This window comes from Sturnira hondurensis, unplaced genomic scaffold (genome assembly GCF_014824575.4).
Source record: "Sturnira hondurensis isolate 20B ecotype Veracruz unplaced genomic scaffold, ASM1482457v3 Scaffold0003693, whole genome shotgun sequence".
Lineage (NCBI taxonomy): Eukaryota > Metazoa > Chordata > Mammalia > Chiroptera > Phyllostomidae > Sturnira > Sturnira hondurensis.
In genome coordinates this window covers 7,717,510-7,740,311 of record NW_028076324.1, presented here as the reverse complement: position 1 = coordinate 7,740,311, position 22,802 = coordinate 7,717,510, and the positions used below count along the sequence as shown (strand labels likewise).

At 57.6% G+C, this 22,802-nt stretch overlaps 1 protein-coding gene across 1 annotated transcript; it reads right to left on the bottom strand.

Annotated features, from left to right (window-relative positions):
* Positions 1-1,353: 1,353 nt before the first annotated feature.
* On the bottom strand, positions 1,354-22,354 carry ONECUT3 (one cut homeobox 3). The gene is made up of 2 exons (XM_037042414.1): positions 21,199-22,354; positions 1,354-4,250 (listed from the first exon to the last, which is right to left on the bottom strand). The coding sequence occupies exons 1-2, from the start codon at positions 22,352-22,354 to the stop codon at positions 3,961-3,963; spliced, it is 1,446 nt and encodes a 481-aa protein (XP_036898309.1). The 3' UTR covers positions 1,354-3,960.
* Between the last annotated feature and the right edge of the window lie 448 nt (positions 22,355-22,802).

The following is a 22,802-nucleotide window of genomic DNA, read 5'->3' as shown; positions in this document are numbered from 1 at the left end:
CCTCACTGTCAGCCAACACACACACCCAGGTGAGTGATTAGAAAATAATTTATTGGAGAAAAACAAAACAACAAATCCAGCACAGCAGTGGTTAACAACGATGATGATTTTTTTTTTAACTTTGAAGCCTGTCGCCTGAGGGCGGGGTGAAGAGGGCTTCTGTTCCCTCTAGCATTGGGAGGGGCTTTGAATGACCCCAGGAGTGTCCCCCTTGAAAACAGCCCCGGTGTCCAGTCTTGATTAAACACTCAGGGCTCTTCCTCACCCCCAGATGTGGGGGTCCACCCAAAGACCAGCCCCTGGGGTGGGTGGGGGTGGTCTGCTGCGGCTACAAGGAGGAGCCCGGGGATCTGGTGGGCTGGTGAGGCTTGCACTGCTTTGGGCAGAGAACGTGAACCAGCGCAAGTTCCACTGACGCAGGAGCTGGGTGGCAGGGTACCCAGGGCATGTGCCACCCCACCCTCATCTTGGGTGGGTTGATCCTCCAAACCAAGGCTTCCTGTTCTTCAGGGTATAAGGGCCTGGGGCCTGTCCTGGAAGGTGAGCTCTCCTGATGGAAACGTAGGGCCTCATGCCAGAATTGGAGTCACAGGCCTGGAGACTGTCCCAGAGTCCCCTTTCATGATTCTGGGAGACCCCTCTGTTGTCTAGGGTCCCAACATGGGCTGGAAGCAGGAATGCATCCCCCACTTCCCAGGCCGGACAGAAAGGTGAACTCAGGTCCAGCCCAGAGCCGAGGAGGAGGCGGGGCTGCCTGGGGGGAGCCTGGCCAGGTGCCTGTCCTGGGTCCAGAGAGGGGTTCTCAGGAGTGTTCATAGGGTCTCAGGAAGTTGGGCTACACCCTAGCCTCACACCACCCTGGGCGACAAGACTCAATTGATTGTCTCTCTCCTCTGAACAAGACACTTGGGAATTCATGCTAATGTGAAACCAACCAGGGTCCAAGATGGCAGTGACAGCCACCGCGCCCAAGAACCAGGAACAGGACACTCAGCAGGCACAGGCGGGTGGTGTGTGGGCGCCAGGAGGTGGGAAGCCAGTCTGGGTGCGTAAGCCTTGCTGTCTGCCTTCTCCTTTCCTCCCCACCTCCCACCGGCTGGACACAGATCCTCAGACAGGGGGAAATCAACAGAGAGCAGCGCGAAGGGGCCCGAACGGCAGGGGTCGGGCATGAAACACAAGGATGCACATGGACTCCGGGGCTCTGGCCCCGCACCCCGTTCCCACCCCCCACCCCATCCACTTAGTACATTATCAAGAAAGAGTACATTAGTCATGCATCAAAGCAAATTCCATTGTGTCTTTTTTTTCCATTTTCTTTTTTTTCTTAAATTACATTTGAACACAGACCACATAGAATAATAAATACTCTTATAAGACATGACTCCAAAAACAAGAAACGGAACACGCCAGAGAACACAAAGGTATCCCTCTCTCTCTCTCTCTTCCTCTCTTTCCTAAAGGACTCGTTTAAATAAGAAATCTGTAAACGCTCAGTCCTTCGGTCCTTCCAGCTCAGGCTCTCGCTCACGCTCCCTCTGTCTTTCGCCTCTGACTGCCCAGCTTTCGCTGCCTCGACATTCAATATGTCTCCCACAGAACTCGTCAAAGAAATGACATACCATCGTCTGCAAAATTATAATTTAACGGTATAAAGCTTCAAGTCACGTATTCCAAAAACTAGCTAAGGATTTTTTTAATGACATAAACTATACATTAAATATTTTGAGGTATTTCAGAGAAAATTGTCAAAGGCTCAAAGGAGCTGTGCTGGGGGCGTCGTTCCCTGCGTGGAGGGTGGTCTTTGGTTTGGGATGGCCGACTGGGTGTCAGCGACGGGCAGGTAGGACCCAAGGGGGCTCAGACGGGACGGGGTGCGGGCCTGCCAGAGGAGGAAGGGGGTGCGGGAGCTGGTGTGTGTGGTCTGAAGGTGTTAGAGAGAGACCGGAAGGGGGGGCTGCTTCTGCGACCTGTGTCAGTGGGGCTTGACCTGATCTGACCAGTTTACCATAACTAGAATGTTCTACAACCAGAAGGATCCCAAGACAGTATCCAAATTTCCAGCAGGGGACAAAACGGGAGGCTCCTGGCCTCTGACCCTTGGGCCTTGAATGCCAGGAAGAGCAGATGACTTCCCCAGCAGAGGGCGCCCAAGGAGCTGTGTCCTTTGAAAATAGGTGCTCTGGCCAGTGGGGCCCAGGTGTTTGTGGGTATGGGGGTGTGTGGAGGTGGTGCAGGCAAAAGGGGCTGCATCCACCTACGTTTGGGGGAAGGGGGTGGTTGCTGAGCCAGAATGGGGACTCTTAGGGGAATGCCCCAACACCCAAAGGTTTTAGAAGCATCACTCAGGTCCAGCTGCTTAAAAAGCCCGGACAATAGCGAGTCGATAAGGACGAGAGAACATTTCACACACATCTTTGGTTCAAGAAAAAGGCACTCATCGACCTCACTATCCTCTCTCCCTCTCTCTCTCTCATTCTCTTTCTGGTGTCGGGTGGCGGCACCTAGAGGGCAGGGCCCAGGGCAGGCCCGAGAGCACACAGTCAGAGGCAAACCGCAAGGGAATTCTAGCAACCAGCACAAGTCCTTGGGGGGAAATCTTTGGTATCAGGCGTGATTTTTCCAATCACAGACATGAACGTTTGAGTGAGGTAGCCTTTACCTGGGGGAGGGGGAAGGGCATTTCACTAGAAATGTCTCTTGCATTCTCAAGGGGGGCAGTGGCCACCTCCCTGGGAGGCAGCGAAGAGGACCAGGTTTCGGGGAGGTTCCTTCTAGCCTCTGGATCATGATACTCGAGGAGATGAGATGCGCTCTTGGGATCCAGCTGCTGGCCAGTCTCAAAGGTCGCCCGGACCAGATGAGCAGGGGAGGTGGAGGGTGTAGCTCATCTTCATTTCTGACCCTTCCTACCCCTTTGTCTTTTTTTTTTTTTTTTTGGCAAAAAACGAGCAAGCAGATTCCACCTTCTTCTCTGTAAGAGAGACGTGGCAAGCACAGGTTCACCCCTGTCACCCCTCCAGGCCCAGTGCAGCACCCCAAGTGCTAGGAGGTGGTGAGTTACTTCCAGAGGGTTCCAGGCAGATGGCAACACGTGGCCCCAGCAGGCAGGGACTCCAGAGGTTTCCCGTGCTCTGTGTCCGTGGACTTAGCTGTGGAATCTGATGTCTTCTTCTGTTGCCTGGCGTCTGTCTCTCCCTCTGTGTCATTCATCGAGGTGCCTAAAGCTAAAGTGAAATGACAGAGGGTTCGGGGGGAAGGGGATGGGGTGGGAGAGGGTGCTTGCCTGTGGGTGCTGGATGTGGCCGCTGCAGGCCCCTCCCCAGACGTTAAGGCAGGCAATTCTTGGCACAAGGAATCCTGGCTGCCTCCGGGAGGGGCGGCTGGGCTCTTGGCTGTGGGGGGAGTTCTGCCGGCAGATGGGGTTGATTTGGTGTGGGTGGGGGGATGGGAGGGATCCCACTAGATGTGGCAACTTTAGAAGGGGCTGAGTTCTGTGGAAGGGTCCATGGGAGGGTGGGGAGGTAGGCTCTTCCTGCCTCCTTTTATGGGGATTGGGGGCAGCTGGCGAAGAAGGGGTTACTCTTAAAATTCCTTTTTTTAAATACCCGGTTTATATTTCTAGTATGTGCTTCTTGACCCGCTTTCGGGGAGGACACGGCAAGCCCTGGTTTTTCCCAAGGCCCCTGCGCATCCTAAATTGAGAGGGAGCTGGGGAGCCCCTTTTTGTCAACCCATCCTCTGAGGGGGGATGGTGGAGGGCTTCCGGGGTGGGATGGAGAGAGGAGGGGGGCCCTTTTGTGCACTTGGGCTGAGGGGTGTGCTGCATCCCCTCCCTGGGAGTTGGGGACCCGGACCGCATCCCTTCCAGGTGCCCCCTGGGGCGAGTCCAGGTTGGTAGGGTGGGGTGGGAGATACGGGAGGCCAGCACCCAGACCATGGAGGCAGGGCTGGGGCGCCTCAGGCCTTGGAGAAAGTGGCGGCACCAGCGGGGCCGCCAGGGGCTGAGCCGGGCTCCTCGGCCCAGCGGTTCATGCAACGGCGCCGCGCGTTCATGAAGAAATTGCTGACAGTGTTGAGCTCCAGGCCGAGCTGCTGCGAGATGGTGACCTGCATTTCCTTGGACGGCCGCTTGTTCTCCTTGAAGATGGCGATCAGCGTGCGACGTTGCAGGTCAGTGAACACCAAGCGCTGCTTCTTTGGCTGCAGTGCGCGCTCCTTCTGCTGCTCCTGCTCCTTCCGCTTGCAGGCTGCCGTCCAGTGGCGTGCACGAGGGCGAGCGGAGACAGCACCACCACGCGGCCGGGTGGGAGGAAACAGCACAGGAAAGAGCACAGTGCAGAGACACCAGAGAGGCAGAAACAGAAGCACAGAGGGATGGAGAGACAACAGGGGACAGGGCCAAAAGAGGCAGGGTGACACAGAAATGTCGACAGGGCGACATGAAAGAGACCATGGGGCAGCAAGAAGGTGGGAGAGATAGCAACGGAAGAAGGGGGGGCAGACAGTCATGGGTGAAGAGACAGACACGGGGCAGGTAGATAGGGTGGGGAGGACAGAGAAGGGGAGACAACGTGAGTACATCTCTACAGGCATGGGCCATCACCCTCCAGTACCTCTTCTGCAGGCCAGCCCTCTCCCCAGCTCATATCCCCAAACCTCTTGCCCCACCCCCACCAAAGGCTCCACACCCCAAAGTATAACAATTGGTGTTGGTGGCTTCCCCCCTCCCCCCTGGAGGCCATGCTTTGGGGGATGTTCCGGGAAATGGCTTAGAAACGCTCAATTATTTGGATTACTGTAGATAGGCAAATAGGTCCTTGGTGTGCATCGCATATCCCATAAGTTCCCCCTTGGATGACGAGGCAGCCTGGTCCTCAGAAGGATGGTGATGGTCCGTGCCTTCTTTTCTGGGCTGTCCTCTGAGGCCTGACCACCTTAGGGACCCTGTATAGGGTCAACATTGGCGTCCACAGCCTGATTCCCATATCTGAGCCTCCACTCTGGCCTGCCCCCATCCTGATCCCAATCAGCAGGCTGAGACCCAAATAAATTGGCCTTACTCAAGTGCCCAAGTGAGCTGGGAGGATCTGAGGAGGATGGGGGCAGTGCGGGACCACCCTTCCCTCTCCTGGGGACATGGGGCAAAGCGCATGGAGGGGCTGCAAGAGGGGACCCCTGGCCAGCAGATGCTTGCAAATGGAAAACAGCAGTGGCTTGGAGAGTGGAGCAGGGCTTGTGCCTGTGGTCCTCCTCTCCCTTCCCCCAGCTCCAAAGTTGACTCCCTCCTCAAATGCAATAGGGGCCAGTGGTGGAAAAATTGGACTCTCTCAGCTGGGGTGGGCTACCTCCCCTCAGGGACTGGGGGGTGGTGCTTGTGGCTTCAGCACAAACTCAGAGTCCTAATTTCTCTGCCACGTGCCAGTCTGGGGCTGCGGGTGGTGAAGAACCTGCCCCAACCTGCCTCCCCATGAACTCTAACCACTTCCCCCACAGTGACCAGTGGTGCAGGCCGTCCTAGCAAATCCCCACTGCCAGCTTCGGTGGTGGCCTGCTGGGACCACACACTGAGCTAGCTGTTTTCGGATGCAGAACAGTCTGAACCAGATGACACACCAGATCGATGTTCGCACACATCCACAAAGGGAGAGGAACGTTCCCTGCACTGTGGCTCATTTCTCGGGGACAACAGGTTCTCCCAAGTAACCCAACACACCACTGCACTCCTGTCTTCCTTTGGCCTGGAACTAAGGGCACTTCTTATTGGCTGTTTTTGTTTTATGATAAATATGGGTGACGGCTGGAGGTTACTGGACATTTTATAAAAGCCTCTGATGTGAAAGTCAGAGAGAGAGAGAAAGAGAGAAGGAGAACAAACAAAAATGGTGGCAGGTGAGGGGGACAATGATCTCAGAAGAAACAGGCAAATCAGGCAAAACTATAATTAATATTCTTGGAGGGGTATGAGAAAAATACCGTATCTGTCAAATGGGAACAGGATGCTATTGAATAAAAAGGACGATGGAAGAGTTGGACAATGCATTGGGATTTAAATATACAATATAATAGCTGGAATAAAATCAATGTAATGATTGGAAATGGAACAAAGCAGACATAGATGTGGAAAATGAGAGACAGATAATAAAGCTGGAGGATGAATTGAGCAGGTTTGTCGTCTGGTGAAGAGGCAACCCCCAAATAGGAGAGATTATCAAATAAATAGTGGAAGAAAGAATGCAGGATTGAAGGGCGTAAGAGTCCAGTTTAAAAGAGCCCATGAAGTGCTCGGCTCAAGGAATGAAAGAAGACACTCCCTAAGGCCCATCCTTGTGAAATTTTAGGGACTCAGAAAAAAAGAGAACATATAAAAGCCCCCAGAGAGGAAAGGCAGATGTCATACAAAGGACTAAGAATCAAAGTGGCTTTGGTCTTCTTAAAACCTAGGAGACAGTGGAGTGACACCTTTAAAATTCTTAGGAACAATTATGTTCAGCTAAAATTGTATGCCCTGACAAACATCAAACATGAAGATGGACTAAAAATATAGCCAGACATGCCATGTCTTTCTGAGAAAGCTACTGCAGGATGTGTTCCATCAAAATGAGGAGGTAACTTAAAAAGGAAAGGTGTGGGATTCAGGAAATGTGGTCCAATCTAGGAAAAATGGAGAAAAGGTCCCCCAAATTAGGAGAGGAGGGCCTGGAAGACAGCAAGAAAAAGGCACAAAGAGCAAGAAGGAAGCCCCACCCAGATCAGAGCAGGAACATCAAGGGAAGTACAAGGGGGAGATGACCTAATCTGCGTGAAAAATCCTGTTGAGTTGGTTTTGCATTTTGTTGGGAAATGTGGGAAGAATATGTGACTGGCAACTATTAAGTGCTGAAAAACAAACAGTTGTACAGGAAAGGAGAGGCAATCCCAGTACTCTATGTGGCTCAGCTGTCTATGATATTCACTAAAATCATAATAATGTTAGTACTGAATACTGATTTAGTTAAAATAATGTATTTGTAACTATACTGAGAAGACAATGGAGAGGGCGTGGTGTGAATGTGGAAAGATGGTGAGACAAACCTAGGGGGTGAATAGGGTACAAGGTAGCCTGTTGTATATAAAACAAGGGAGCAAGAACTGATGTTTATTATTTCTCTGCATGAAGAAATGTTGGTGAGAAATGTAAGGAGCTGCTTGACCTCCCATCTCCTTGGAGGATGGGTCATGGGAGAGGGCCAGGTTCCCCATTCTTTTGGAAAGCTGGGTTTCAACAGCAAGTCCAGGGAGTGGGAAGAGTCAAAATGCAACCCCAGGCCTTTAAATTTCCTTCCTTCCTTCCTTCCTTCCTTCCTTCCTTCCTTTCTTTCTTTCTTTCTTTCTTTCTTTCTTTCTTTCTTTCTATCTTTAGAGAGGAAGGGAAAGAGATAAGGAGAAAAATATCAATGTATGGTTGCCTTTCATGAGTCCCCCGCTGGGAACTGGCCTGCAACCCAGGCATGTGCCCTGACTGGGAATCGAACCGAGATCGTGTGGTTCACAGGCCCGCGCTCAATCCACTGAGCTACACCAGCCAGGGCTAAATTCCCTTTCTTGACTGCCTGCTGTAATCTTCGATTCATTCATTCACTCACTCAATCACTTACCAATTTGCTCACAGATTCATCGTACATTTACAGTAGGGACAGAAGTACAAATGCTCCTGAGAAAGCTCACAGGAGCTCTACATGTATTCTATTTTTTAAGCCTATAATAATTCCATAGGGCAGGGGTTTTTCTCCTCGGGTATTCAGAGAAGTGGAGCCATTTGCCCAAGGTTGCCCAGTGAGCCCAGCAGAACAGATCAGGAATCAGGGTTGACTAGCTCAGACAGGGAAGGAGTGAATATGTGGGTCATCCCGTTCCCACTCCTCTCCTCCATCTCCAGTCAAGTGCCCAATGTGTGCCCCCAAGGCAGAGTCTGGGGGAGGGGCTGGATGGAGGAGAGTTGTGAAAAAACTTCGAATTTTGTTGATCACAGCAAAAAAAAGAGACTCTGTTCACCCCCCCTTCCAGGCGTTCAATCTAATTACAGCTCCTCACAGCCCCAATCGATCCAGGCTCCAGTTGGAGCTGTTTACCCTGAGCAACTTCGTCATCCTTTCCATCCCCCAAAGCCTCCCTGAGCCAGCCTGGAGGCCCCTACCTGTGGCCCAAAACACACCCCCATCGGCATCTCTTCTGGCACCCAGGACCACTGTCACCAGAGCTAAGACCACTGTAGTCTCTGTGCCACCCAGGGCAGCCCCAGGAAGGGGAGAGGCCATGGGTATGAGCCCCTTTTACAGAAGTGAAATCTGAGGCTGAGAGAGAAGGACCAACCAGGAAGCAGGGCAGGGCACAGGCAGCTGGTATGAGAAGCCTGGACTTACCCAGGGCACCAACCACCAGCCTCATACAGTGCCGCCATTTCTATGGCCACCCCTTCCACAATAATCTCCACTAGGGACCACCACCTGCATCGCACCCTCTACCATCACCTCGTTCACCATCACTCCTCTTCCACCATCTGCAACCTTTCTATGTCCGTTGCATTTTCCATCATCCTTCTTCACCACCAGTGTCATGTCTACCTCAGCCTGCCTCCTGTAATCACGCCCATCACCTCTCCACCATCACCTCTACCTTCAGCATCAGTACCAGTATCTTGTCACCTTTCCCACCTCCATCACCTGCATCAGTTCTACCACTGTCACCTCCTCCACCATCAGTATCCCTTCCACTCCATCAGCTCCTGCACATCCATCACCACCATCACCTCCATCAACAGCATCACCTTCATTTTCATCATCTCCGCTGCTGGCACCTCCCCTACGTCACTCTGTCTCCATTCTCTTTATCACCACCATTCACCTAGTGCCTTTTCTTTACCTGCACAACTGTCACCTGCACCAGTGCCTCCACCACCATCTTCTCCATTATCCTCATCTACATCAGCAAACACCACCACTCGCCCACCTCACGTGCGCCCAGCACAAGGGCACGCTGCCCCAGGGCCCTCACCAAGGGTCTCAGCCTGTTGTGGTGGGACAGGGAGAGGCCCCAGACATAGGCCCTCAAGATGGTCGCCATGACAGCTGAGGGGAGAGCCAGCAGGGCTGGCTTGTGGCTTTGTTGAGGTGAAGTTGAGGCATCTGACAAGCCCTGGAACCCTGGGAGAGCCAATCTCTTGCAGAGCCTCAGTCTCCTCATTTACAAAACTGCCTCTTTCAAACACTTTTCAGTGCACATCAGCTGCTCCAAAGCCTCCCGCCTCGCAGAGCTTCTTCCTTCGCTGAGACCCTCCCCCCTGGCTGAGCCCCGCCCCCCAAGCCTCCCACCCAGTCACCTCTCTGTCCTCATCTACTGCTGCCCCTTACTCCACGGTCACACTGGTCTCATGTGGGGCATGGTCCAACCTCAGAGTCTTTGCATTTGCTGTCGCCTCTGCCTGTATCTGTCTTCTCCGCACTTCGTTCTGGCTCCCTTGCTCCCTTCTAGCCTCCCCTCCAACATCTCCTCTGTGAGGTTTGCTCTGACCCTGAATGTAATGCTGCATTCTCCCTCACCCCACCTCCCCGCACTCTATCTTTTTGTCCGTATCACTTACAACAATTCACTCACCCTATTTAGAGGTCCGTTGAGGGCGGGTTTGGGTCCCAACTTTCTTTTCCGCCTGTCCTCCATGACCCCAAGGACTAGTGCTAAAGAACCGCTGATTCCGAGACCCTAGGATCTCGGGACATCTGCTCCCCCCTAAGCTGTCTCCCCAACTGCTCCCAGTCTTTTTAGAGTCCAGACATGGGGAGGGCATGGGGCTGGCTCCTAGGTGGGGGCGTCCCAGAGGCTCTGGAAGGGTATCAAAGGCGACCCAAAAGAGACGGAAACCAGCATTCCCAAACCAACCCCCTTATGGGGCGCCCAGTAACGTGAGCTAACTGGGGCTTTTCTGCAGGGTCTGGTCCGAGGTTCTCAACAGGACCGGCAGAGGGCAGCTGTTCCGCAACAGCCCAAGTAGGAGGGGCGGGGCCGGGGCCGGGTGGTCCAAGTCCCTGTGGAGGCGAAGGGAGGTGAATGGGGACCTTCAAGTTCCAGATGAAAGCCCTTCCGTTTCAGACCCCCGTGGGACTTGCCTCCACAGTGCCTCTCTCTTCCTGCTTCCTGCCTTTCTGGTAAGTTGCTGAGCTTGGCAGAACACCCCCACCTGCGGGGAGCCCTCCAGGGGCCCAAGAAGGAACCAGGCCCTACCCCCTGGTGGATTACTGCATGGCATCAGCTCTCTGAGCGTTATTAGCTTCCTCAACTGGAAAATGGTCTTCATCATGGCCTCTCTCTTGCTGGGCTGTGGAAAGGAGTTTAGCCAGAAAAGTCCTGAATATGATAGTCAGGGTGGGATGAGACCCCAAGCTCCCATTTGAGGATTCCTGGAAGGAGCCTGGCTCTGGGCCTCTTTTAAGGGAGGACATGAAGTTTCTGCCCTTCTCAGGGCAGGCCTTAAGCCTCAGTACCTCTCTTGGTCTCCTCACTGAGGTGGGAGACAGGGAGAGGCTGACTTCAGGAGCAGCAAGTTGAGCTGTCCCAGCAGGAGAACTCCTACATGTCCCTCAAAGCCCAGCAGCAGTAGCCATTTCCCCCGGGGAAAACTTTCCCTTCCTCACCCCACAAGCAGAGCTCCAGCTCCCTCCTCTGGGACCCCCAGCACGAGTGGGTCCTCTGAGGCAGCTGGCTGGGTGTGTTTGTTCAATGTCGCCCCCACCATGTGGGTGGTGTGACATTAAAGGCACTCAGTTTAGACTGAAAGACCAGGGAAGGCCAGTGTGCCCCTGGGAGTACCCTCGGCAGGGAGCAGCACCCCGTCCCCAGGCGGTAAGGGAGCAGGCCAGCCCGCTGACAGGCATGTGGGGAGGGGAGCCCGGATTCAGTCACTCCTCGGTGGGTTTATCAGAATCTGGTCTGCACTGCAGGGAACTGGGATCGAACTTGTTCACCCCTGTCATCTTTTGATGGGCACTGGTCTCCTTCCCCTTCTTCCCCTCCTCCTTCCTGCTCCTCTTTCCTTACTTCTCTCTTCTTCTTCTCTTTCCCGCTCCTGTCCCCTCTCCCCCTTCTCCCTCTCCTCTGTCCCATCCCTCTTCATCCTCTCCTGCTCATCCTTTCTATCCCTAGCCTCAAGCGGACTGAACATGCAGGTGTCCCTCTGTTCCCATCCTCTGTGTGTGACCACGTGGGGCTGCACGAGGGCCTGGCCAGATGGAGGCTGATGTGTGTGCACAGAAGCTGTGGTACACTTTGTTACAGTGCAGGGAGTGTCCACACACAACCAAGCCACACGTGTGTGAGCCTGTAAGTAACCAGGACAACCTGTGTTAGTAGCAAGGGCCGTCCAGGCAGGAAAGATGGGCAGCAGTGTGGGGCCCTGGAGGGGAGCAGGGGGAGAGGCCCAGAGCTGGTGGGCAAAGACATAGGGGCCTGCAGAGCTCAATGTGGCATATGGCTGCAGCTGGCCTTAGGGACACATGGCATGAATAGGAGACGGGAGGATGCAGTGTGCAGAACAGAGGGTATGATATGGCAGGACTGGGTGTGACACTGGGGTGGGAGGGTGACCCAGTGTCACATGGGAGCACATGGAATGCAGGCTGAGTCCATGTAGACCACCATCTCCTACCCAAAGGACAGCTTCTGTCTGCCTGGTCCCACGCTGTCTGTTCACCCTGTAACCATTTGTGGTCAGCTGGGACACCAAACCTGGGCTCCATGGGCAGAGTGGCTCTGACACACACTTTGTGGACATGCGTTCTGTGGTTTATCAAGTGGATGCAGTGACCCACGACCCTGACATCCTTGCCCGTAAGCAGGGGTGACACCAGTCTCACTGTGCAGGGGTCAAGAGACCTGTGCAGCAAGTAGTTAGTGAATGGGACTGCAACCCCTTCCTTCCTTGCTCACATGTTTGCCAAGCATCTACTGCACGTGTGGTGCACAAGGCCAAGCTGGCTCCGCCGCCAATGAGACAGAGACAGGCCCAGCCCCTGCCCTGCAGAGCCACAGTCTGATGTGGCAGCCATGTTGCTGCAGTGACCACAGAGGCAAACGGAAAGGGGCAGTTTGATTCCAGTGGGGCTGCTGCTGCCTCGCTTGGGGGGCATGGGGGATGGAAGTGGGGGATGGCAATGGAGTCTGGGTGGAGAGTTTGGGGGCAGGTAAGATGTGAGCAGGACTGGGCTCCGAGAGGTCTCCGTGTAGGAATAGACCTGAGTGGAAAGGAAGGCACTGAAGACAGAGCTCCAGTGTCTGGGACAGTGAGGGGGAGGGGACTGTAAAGTCCAGGGGAGGAGAGGAGGCATGAGCCCCAGTGGCATCAGGAGCCTCCCACTCCCCAAGGTTGGGTGTGACAGGGAAGGACAACAGGATGGTGGCCCCTGAAACCATTGATGGGGCACCTAAGTGATTGTCCTTGTCCCTCTGTGTCGTACTGTCTGTGCAGCACCCACAGCAGCAAATGACCCTTCTGTCTCCACCCCACACCTAGCCTTCCTGCCCCAGTGTCTGTCAGCCGGGAGTACAGCGGCTGTGCCAGCAAGAGCTGTTGCCGGCTGTCCCCTCCCCTTCAACCACCTCCGGCGTTCAGCTCTGGCTTCACGGAGCAGACAATTCAATACCGAGCCCAGTCTCCGGCTGGGATGATGGCTGGTTTCCTTGGCGACGAGTCCCGCCCCTGGCTACCAGCTGCCCGGCCCCAGATGTGGAGAACATTGATGCCTTCACCCTGGTGGCTTGTCCCCACTGGGCTGAGCTGTCCTGAGCATTCCCTGCTGGCTTCCCCAGGCCAGAGAAGTTGGGTGACCAGCCCAAGGTGGCTCAGAGATCACTTTGAGGTGGGTCTGGAGAACTACATGTGCCCCCCTTTATCTATACCTCGCACCCCTGAGGGAGCTGGGAAGGGGTTCCCGTGGGTGTGGGGGGGCCGAGTGGGTGCTGACTGAGGCCCCTGCCCTTATATGCGGACCCCTGGAAGCTTCAGCAGCTCCTCATCCGTCCCCACTCTGTCCCTGCTGCCTCTCTACTTTCTGCCCCTTCTCCCCCTCCCCTGTTTGCTGGGCCTACACCTCCCCCCAGCCTGGTTTTCCCCTCACACCTTGGCCGACGCCCAGCCTTTGGAAGAGGCCCTGCTTCCCCCTCCCTCCTTCCCCTCCCCTCCATGGGATTTTAATGGCCACATTTTCAAATTAGTTCTGAGCCTTTCAAAGACTTATCAGGGAAATAAGTATTTCCACCGGACTCTGGATCACCCCTCCTGGGGCTACATCCGAAGGTTGTACTGCCGGCAGGTGGGGGGGTGTACAGAGAGTCCCCCCCAACTTGAGCACAGTCATGCGGGGGCACACCACATCCACACATCCACACAGAGCTCTTATTTTAAAAAAATATGTTGAGAAGTCATAGTGCCGGCAGTTGGAAATGGATTTGAAAAAGATGACAGGAAAGAACCCAGTGATAAGAAAGAGCAGAGAGGCCAACTCAGAAATGGGAGTGGAGGGGACCCAGCATTTGAATAACTGAGAAGCAGATGCACAGATCAACTCACTGGCAAGATGGCCCTCCCCAGATCTACTTACCACCACCTGCCTATGCCCCCGCCAGGGACGAAGAAAGAAAGAAACGGCCAAAGAAGAATACTATGCAGCTGGCAAAAACAACCCGAGGCGCCCCCTCTCCCGATGTGGAATGTTCCGGGGTTGGGGAGGGGACAGGGCGGTCACTCTCCACTGTGTGTATGTTCATTCAGTAGGAGGAGAAGAAAGTGCTCTTGAAGCTTCGGGAGTTCGTGTAACCTCTCCATAGAAGGGGAAACCGAAACTGGTTTGCAGGAAGGAGGAGAAGGGAGGAGGCGCTTTTGTTCCATTTAAATCTGGAGCCTAGCGAATGTGTCCACTGTTTAAAGAATAAACTACAGCCCTGGCTGGTGTAGCTCAGTGGATAGAGCGCGGGCCTGCGAACCGACGATCGCGGTTCGATTCCCAGTCGGGGCACATGCCTGGGTTGCAGGCCGGTTTCCGGCAGGGGCCAGTTCCCTGCAGGGGATGCACGAGAAGCAACCATACATTGATGTTTCCTCCTCTCTCCTTCCCTTCCCCTCTAAAGATAAATAAATTAAATTTAAAAAAAAAGAATAAACTACAGCATTCTGAAAGAAGGCCCAGAAGGGGGGTGGAAGGACAGAGCAGAGGCTCTGCCGCCGCTTCTACTGCCCGCGGGAGCCTTTTTCTTATGCATGTCCTGCTCCCTCTGGGCCGGGGATTCCAGTCTTCCTTTGCGGGAACGGAGGTGCGCAGGGGAGTCGGGGAAAGCGACGTGTCCACGGGTGTGCACGCGGCCCCGCCATCTTTCCCTGAGCACCCCCTCCCTGGTTCCCTCCCCCGCTGCGGTCCGTCCCAGGAGCCCGAGCTGCACCCCACAACAGACACTTGGAGCGCTGAGCCCAGCGCACCAAGACCACCACCGGCCTGGGGAGTTCAATCACGGGGGTGGAGAGCCCCCAAAGGCTCCTACCAAGTAGGCTGTGGTTTCCTCCCGGGCGGGTGCGGGCGCTCGTTGCAGGTTGCACTCTCCCGTGGAGCGTGCGCTGACAACCTGAGGCCCCTGGCCGAGAATGTGCAGGGCAAGGGACCAAGTCTTCTTAGCCTGGCTGCGGCTGCGTGTGCCCAGGTCCTGACAGGCCCGTGCACGCTTGATTCTTTCGGGTTTAGGCGAGTGTGGGGATGACCCTCCCTGGCGAGACTCTGGCTGGTTTCCCGGGCAATGTGGGGTGGCATTCCCCTGGTCGGGCAAACAGGCAGACATCCGCCCCAACCCCTGCAGGTGCACAAGGGCACTCGGAGATGCATGGACCTTGCCGTCCCCGAACTAGGTCCCCTATCTACCCACACCCTGTCATAGTTGGCAGATGCGACCCCCTCCCAAGCCCCCAGAGCTAGGAAGTAGGGTCAGGCTGCACCTGCCTGGATGCAGGGAAGAGGTGGTCTGGCGGGCCCAGCGGGGGGAGCCCATGGATGACTAAGCTGATGGTGCAGGTCTTGGGGAGTTCTTCCTGATGCCCCCCACCTCAAGCCCCTACGGATATGCTGGACCCCACGGAAGGCAGATGGGGGTCCTGAGCCAGAGTTGATGCAGGCTAGTTCTAGTGTGAATGTGGGCACCTACGTTTACGTCCCTGCACTTCTCTCCCTGGTCACCTGGGCCAGTCATGAACCCCTCTCCTTGTCCCTGCTTCCATCTGCTGTGAGTCTGTGGCCTTGTGCATGTGATTCGGTAGGTCTGAGGGGCCCCTCCCACCTCCTCTACGTCTGCTCACAGTGCGAGAATCCAGTAGTCAAAGGGTCTGGTGTCCTAGCCCCACCCACACCTACACCTACCAGGCAGAAGGGAAACTGAGGCTGCCGGTGTCCTGGGACTGGCAGAGGTCATGTGGGCCTCCCAGGACAGTCTCTCCCCTCCCTCACTAGCACTGCCTTCCTTATTGATCAAGGGCCATATTTAATTAAAAACTTGATTCAAACAGCCTGAGCTCCCCAGGTTCATGGCTATATACAAAGACACCAGCTGCAGGATCCTTACAGCTGCTCTGGGCCTCCCACCTCCCAGCCTGTTTTCCAGGTTCCGCTGGCTGGCAATGCCCGTCCACACTCACGCAAGGCAAGAAATTAGTTTCGAAGGCTGCCACAGGAACTTCCACCACATCTTAAGGGCTCTGGGAGCCATTGCCAGGATGCAAAGCAGAGGACAAAAGACCTTCAAAGTGATCATCAAAGACCCCTGCAGCTCTGGGGGAGAGATCCCCGAGGTGAGAGCTGAGCCTGGAGGCCAGTGAGAAGGAGGCGGTGGCAGGAGATGCGTCCCTCAAACTAGAGTGGTGACGGTTGATGGGGAAGAAACACAGGAGTGGAGAGATTGAGGAGGAGAACGGGCAGGTCCTCATTAGTTCTGGGACTTTATTCCTGCAGAATAAAGAAGCCAAAAGCCCCTCCTCACCCTGCAAACAGCTCCCCCAGACTCATCTGTGTGCTTCTCTGTGAACTGCAGGTGACCATCCAATTCTCTCAGGTAGAAAAGGGTCATCACTGGGCCTGGGGATCAGAGAGGGCAGGACTTCCAGTGCTGGGCCCAGGCTCACCCTGAGGGCGGGGCATCGAGGAGGGGGCGGCTCACCAGGGGAAGCTCAGGGTGGGAGGGATCTTGGTGGCTTGGAATTGGGGAGAGGAAGAATTGGAACCTGATACCCACACGTGCTCCCTGAGGGTCTCTGGTGGTCTCTGGGGAGCAGGGCTCCATAATCCTCCACCCTCGGGAAAGCTTGGAGGGGAAGCACAGGCCTCCCTGGCCCCCACTGTCCACTCACCCCAACTGTGACTGTAAGAGCCATGCTCCTGCCTTCACTGAGTGTCTCTCCTCCTAGCCTTTGTCTCCTCTGGGCCACCTGCCTGCCATCTTTGCAGGACGTGGGAGCCCGAGCATCTCAAGCTGGGCTTGCACCTCCATCACACTCACACTCGAGGATTCGGGGAGCTGCAAATCCTGGCGCCCCGAGTTACTGCCCAGAGCCGGTCCGTTTCCCCTTGGGCTGGAACCGGCACCGCTGTTCACTGAGTGTGTGACTGGCAAGTGCCTCCCTTCCTCCAGCCTCAGCCTGCTAGTCAGTAAAGTGGACACGAAACCCCATTTGGCTTAAAAGTTCATTCCGGGGAGATTTTCTCTCATTCTTGGTGGGCTGGCTGAGGGCCAGGGGACGGTTCCAGCACCGCAGCCAGCCGGCTCCTCTCCTCTCCTCTCCCTCCTCCTCAGCCTGAGAGGGGTGGAGCCCAGTCACTGAACCTGGGCAGAATCCTAAGGCTGGCCCTACCCAGCTCCGTGGTCTGGAAGAAGGCGGCTAGTTTTGGGGGGACCCAGGGTCACGTGAACAGCCCCATATGGCTCTGGCACACACAGCCCCAGACCCAGATTCCTCTCACTCTGTGTGTGCTTCCTTTCGAGGGCCCATCCAGCAGCCCCTGCCCAGACCCCGTGAGTCCACAGAGCCTAGGCTGCCGCAAGTGACTGAGACCCAACCAGGAAGATGAGAAATGGGTGCGAGGGGATGGTTAAGCAACATGGCCTCGGGGTACAGGGTCTGTGAAGGCACCTCAAGGTCTTCGTGGGAGGAGGGAGAAGGGTTGATTGGACTGGCCCTAGCAAGCGCCTGCTAGCTGGTGTCTGATTCTGTCCATTTCCCAGATGAGGAAACGGAGGCTCAGAACCTGGCCCAGGATCAGTCAGCGTTGCAGCCCGGGGGAGTCCCATGTCTCTAAGCTCTCTGCTGGAATGTCTTTTGGGGGTGGGGTGGGCTCGGCCCCCAAATGAGGTGTTTGCCACCCCCACCAGACCGCCAGACCCTGACCACTGCTCTGCCCACCCACCGCCTCCCCAGTGGCCACCGCCACTGCACCCACCTCCATCTGCATCTAGGTTCCAGAAATGGCTCCCTCCCCACAGTGGCTCCTGCCCTGCAGGCCTCCCTCATCCCTCAAGCATTCTGGGCTCCGGAATTGCCAGTGGGCCTAAGGGGAGGAGAGGGCCCTTCTCTCAATCGCCTCCATCTGATATTTTATTTTACACATATTTTTTCTGATTAGTTACAAAAAATATTTTTTCTCCGGAGTTGCAATTTAAACAATATTTGAAGCCCGCCGAAGCTATCGACCAGGCAACGGTGATGAATTAGAGACGGTAATTCGAATTCATCGACCGCCCCGCCCCTGCCCGGGAGCCTGCCGCCCCTCCCCCAGCCCCTCTCCCATAATTACCGTTTGAGACAGAGCAGGGGAGGGCTTCGAAGAGGAGGCGGCTGGGAAGCTGCCAGAAATCGGAGGCTGATCCCCATGGGGGCGGGGTGAGGCCCCCATGGGGACCGACCTTGCAGGGACTAGGGGGCCCCAGAATCTAAGAATGAGAGATCCCGACTTTACAGACGGTTAAACTGAGGAACACAGGGAAAGAAGGCGGGGTGGTGGGCAGCGGGGTGAGGGGACCCTGAGTTCTACCTGGTCAGGTTTCTTGGGTGCCTTGTAGAAACAAAGAAACCTCCCCTTCCCTCTTGGTTCCCGATCCCGGAACGAGAGAGGCGGGTGAAGCTGAAGAGGCAGAGAGACCCAGGCCCTGTGGACCCCCTGCGAGGGGCTGCAGCCCCCAACTCTCACCTCCCCTTCCTCGGTTCCTCTCGCCCTCTCCTCCCCCCGTCCCTCTTCCTTTCTCTGTTTCTTCGTCGCTCCCGTTCTGCCTCTTCATTGTCCTTCGTGTTTGTCACTCTCGGTTTCCCCAACCTGTCTCTGTCCCTTTCTCTCTCCCTGTCTCTGCTCGAGTCTCCTTTCCTCCTGGCACATTTCTCGGGGCCTCAGGGTCCGGACCAGACTCCTGACCCGACAGCTCTGAGGCGGGCAGGCGCGCGGGCCAGAACGCGGCATGAAGCTGGCGATCCTGGCGGGGCAGTGGGGGGCGAATGGGGACGCCGTGGGGAATGCGCGAGGCCTAAGCCGGGCCGGGATGGGGAGGAGGATGGGCGCTGATTTGTCTCTGCCAGGGTTTAAAATGTGCAGAAGGAGAGCAAAAGCGGGCCCCTGGAGGCGCTTCGGGCTGCCCCCAGCGTGGTTGCACATTTGGGGCTGGATGGGCCCTGCCTCCTTCCTCTAACCGCCGAGATTTGCCGCCACTTAAACGCTTTTCATTTGCGCAGCGACCGGAACTAAAGGCCTTTCCGCTGGCCCGTGCCTAATTGCCCCTCAGCCCTCAGCCACCTCTCGCATCCCAGCCAGCGCCGGGGTGTAGACGCGGCCTCAAGTGCGCCAGAGGTCCCACTCATGGACCCAGAGGGTCGGTGGGGTCTCGGCTTGGGCCCCGTTGGGAGGAGCGAGGGACACACCCCGTTGACCAGTTCCTTATTCCCAACACCCCAACTGTTCCAGGCCCTGCACTCACCCTCTCCGCTCCTCTCCCCTGCCCCTCTTTTGACTCCCACCTCCCAAAAGGGGCCACCCAGGCTCAGAGAGGCGAGACTGCTTCTGGAGCTGCCTAAGTCCGGAAGGCCAGCCCACCAGCCTCGGTTTGCACATCTGTAATCGGGAGGGCAGTGGGAAGGGAAGCCCCAGCTTGGCAGTCAGGGCTCCCACCGAGGCCGCCCCTAGGTCCCCTGACCTCAAAAGCGGCACCTTCCGCAGGACTTCCCCCCTGCACTTTGTCCTTTTGAGGCCTTGGCCTACCTCTTGGGTTTCCCCAAAATGTGAGATTGAGAGGCCACTAATGGGCCATGTTAGTTTCATAACATGACAAGAGAAAATCGGAAAGTGGCCCCTGCTCTCCGGGATATACCCATGTTCGACACAATGTCCCTGAACTGAGTGTGCTGGGGAGGAGGGGGAAGGTGGCCTGTACGGCAATGTCCAATGCCACATGTTGCCCATTCGACAAGTGCCACTAAGTGTCCAGTGCACTCAGGTGACACCTTTGGCCGGAGAGTAGGGATTGTGCTCCCTGCTACCTGATGTCACCTCCACTGCGCACCACAGGCTGTGGCTCTGCGTTGATGTGACTGAGTGTCCCCTTGGGCACACCTGGTCGTTGCATATCTCATGGGGAGAAAGACTGAGCTGGTGCTGCCCTTACATAAAACTGTCCGGGCTCCTGACACCATTTCTAACATGTCACAATGACCTCCCTGCACACTTGGTCACCTGTCACATAGGAAGGAGTCTTTATTTCCCTATTCACCAAAGTGGAGAATCTAGGAAGCCTGTAGGTGGCTCAGCTAGCCACCTCAAACTGCAGACAGGGGAACTGAGGCTTGTATGTGGGAACAAGCTTTCGGGTTGTCTAAAATGTCAGGGGAGGGGAGTGGGAGGAGTGAACATGGGGCCCTTCTCCACCCAACGGGAGTCCCTTCTTCCAAGCCCCCATGTCTGGCTGGGGCACAGGCAAGGCTCTCCCTGCCTCCCTGCTTGGGGGAGCGCCGAGCATAAGCCCCAGCCCACTCCATCCAGCCCTGCTCACCCCTGTGTGCAGAGAAGCCATTGATCCGGCGCCTGCGGCAGCTATTGTCCTGGTGTCTGGGGCCTCTGCAGCCCCCTCCCCAGTGTGGCCAAGGGAAGACCACTCCTCCCAAGCCAGGCTCATTGAGGTGATGGGGGGTCTTTCCTGTACCCCCACATGAGCCCAGGGAAAGGAGTCTTGGTCAGGCCACCTCTCTGAGGGCAGGTGCGGACCCAGCTGTTGTCAGCTGGGAGGGAGGAGGGTGTGGGGCTCCCAGGGGGGCTGGGGGCTGAGTGAGACAGACACAGAGGCTGAGAGACAAAAAGAGTGACAAAGAGGAGAAAGAATGAGGGGGAGCAGGAAAAAAACGGCAAGCCAGAGAAAAATAAATAGTTATGAGGTTGCTCAGACAGAGAGGTGGTAGAAATAAGAGAAACGCAAAACAAAAACAAACAAACAAAAAACCAAGGCGGACAGCGGGGTGTGCATCTTGACCAAGAGTAAACGCGCACGGGTGTGAAGGCCTCCGAACCGCACGGGCGGGAGTCCCCCGGTCGCCCCTCCCCCGCTCGTTCTCCAGTGACCTTTGCCAGCGGCCGGAGGTGGGGAGGGGGCTATCGATCGCAGAGGCTGAGCCACAAAGATGCGCGAGCTGGGGCCAGGGGCTGAGCACCGGCCTGGACCTGGCCGCCAGCGCGCCCTCACCCGGTGCGCGGTCCCAGTTCTTTGCCCCGGGGCTGGAGTCACAGTGAGGGACTGTTCGGGAGGAGGAGAGTGGCACCCCGAACTGAAGGCAGCAGCGTGTCTAGGGCACAGCACCTCACTCCCACATACACACTACACACACATTAATCGACCCTGTAGGCTGCCACGGGGATCCTTGGCTCCCGGACGTGTTGTGCGGGCGGCTATGGGGATGGAGGGGGTGAGGCGGCACAACACGACCCTTTTGGCGACGGTACAGACCGGCAGGCGCACGGGCCACGCTCTAACCTCCTGCAAGAGAGCCCCGAGCCGGCCGGAGGGGCGCACGGCCGGGGCATGGGGAGGCGGGCGGGGCTGCTTGGTGCTGGGGACAGCCCAATGTCCCTGAGCCTGCGTCCCGGGGTCCGGCGGTGTGCGCCGCGCTCCTACCTGCGAGGCGCAGCGCCGACATACGCTGGAACTCGGGCTCCTGCAGCCACTTCCACATCCTGCGGAAGGTCTCGCGGCCCGACTTGAGCTTGCTCCACGGCTTGGGGTTGCGCAGCAGGTCGGAGAGCGTGCCCTGTGAGCGGCACAGGATGCGCTGCGCGAAGATGGCCTGCGGGATGCTGTAGCGTTTCAGCTCCGCGGTGATGCGCTGTGCCACCTCCTTGGTGTTGATCTCCTCCGCCGCCGCGCCAGCCCCAGGGCCGCCGCCACTGCCCGGGCCGCCGCCGCTCCCGTGCGGCCCGTGCGCCCCGACCGCCGCCAGCCCGCCCAGCGGCGCCAGCAGCCCAGCGGAGCCCCCGCTGCCTGCGCTGCCCGCTCCCCCGCCTCCCGGCAGCCCGCGAGCCAGCGCATCTTCTGCGCGCCCCAGCAGCGCGGCGTGCGGTTCGAAGGCAGCGGGCGGCAGCAGCTTGTCTCCAGCCAGGTGGCTCGGAGCGCCGTAAGCGGCCAGCGGAGGGGGCGGCGGTGGTGCCTGGGACTGCGGGGCGCCGTGCAGCGCGGGTGGCAGTGCGTTGGGCAGCGGCGACAGCGGCGACCCCATGGCGGGCAGCTCTTTGCCGTAGGGCCCATAGAGGTGGCCCACGGAGGCGAGCGCAGCGCGCTCGTCGCGCATGAGGGTGAAGCTGCCGCTCACGCTGGCAGCCAGGCGCTGCGGCGGGGGTGGTGGGGGTGGTGCGGCCGCCGGGTGCGGGTGCGCATGAGGGTGGCCGCTATGAGCTGCCGCGTGCTGGTGGAACTTGTCAGCCACTGCCGCGAGCGGCGGCAGGTGCTGCAGGGGCGTGAGCGTCGTGTAGGTGCCGCCCAGGCCGGGTGCCTCGCAGGCCATACCCATAGCCGGGTGCAGCGGGCCAGCCAGCTCCCCGCGGAAGTCCGCGCCGCCGCTCGCGCCGGCCGCACCGCCCGCGCCCCCGGCGCCGCCGCCGCCGCCGCCGCCGTCCAGCAGGCTCGCCATGCCGGCTACCAGGCCCGGGCGCCCGGGTGCCACCAGGCCGCGGTGCTGCGTGGCCGCAGAGCGCGCGTGGCCTGGACTCAGCAGCTCGCCCGCCTGCGCGTGGGCCACGCCGTGCAGGCCCCCCAGGCTCTCCAGGCTCAGCTCCATGCTGGGCCGCCCGCCCGCCGCGCGCGCTCCTTGGCGCCGGCCCGGCGCGCTCAAGGCCGCTGCATGGCCCCCGCCCGCTCCCCGGTGGCTGCGCGCAAGGCTGCCTGGCTGCGCGGCGCTGGGCCCGGCCTCGCTGCGAGCGCGGCCACCAGGATGTGGCAGGGGAGCGGCGGCCAGCAGCCCGGCCCCGGTCTGACGTCAGCGCCCCCGCCCACCCACTCCCCTCGCCCCCGCCTCCCGCCACCTTGCTCTCCGCCCTCTCTGGTCCCCTCAAGCGGTCAGGCAGACCGGAGTGGGCCTTCTGGGGTCTCCTGTCTCTGTGCGGGCCGCCTGGGGGCCGTCCTTACCAAGGATAACAGGAGGGAGTCTAGGGGCAGACTCTGGCGAAGTGGGGCTGGGGGCTTCTCCCTGCACCTCCGATTCCGTGTCCCTCCCCAGAGAGTGGAGA

What these genes read in the sequence shown, in the direction of transcription:
- ONECUT3 (XM_037042414.1), bottom strand. Translation starts at nt 22,354, where the DNA reads ATGGAGCTGAGCCTGGAGAGCCTGGGGGGCCTGCACGGCGTGGCCCAC. An exon ending in GTCGGCGCTGCGCCTCGCAG is followed by an intron (nt 4,251 to 21,198) that starts GTAGGAGCGCGG and finishes ACTGGACGGCAG; the next exon opens with CCTGCAAGCGGAAGGAGCAG.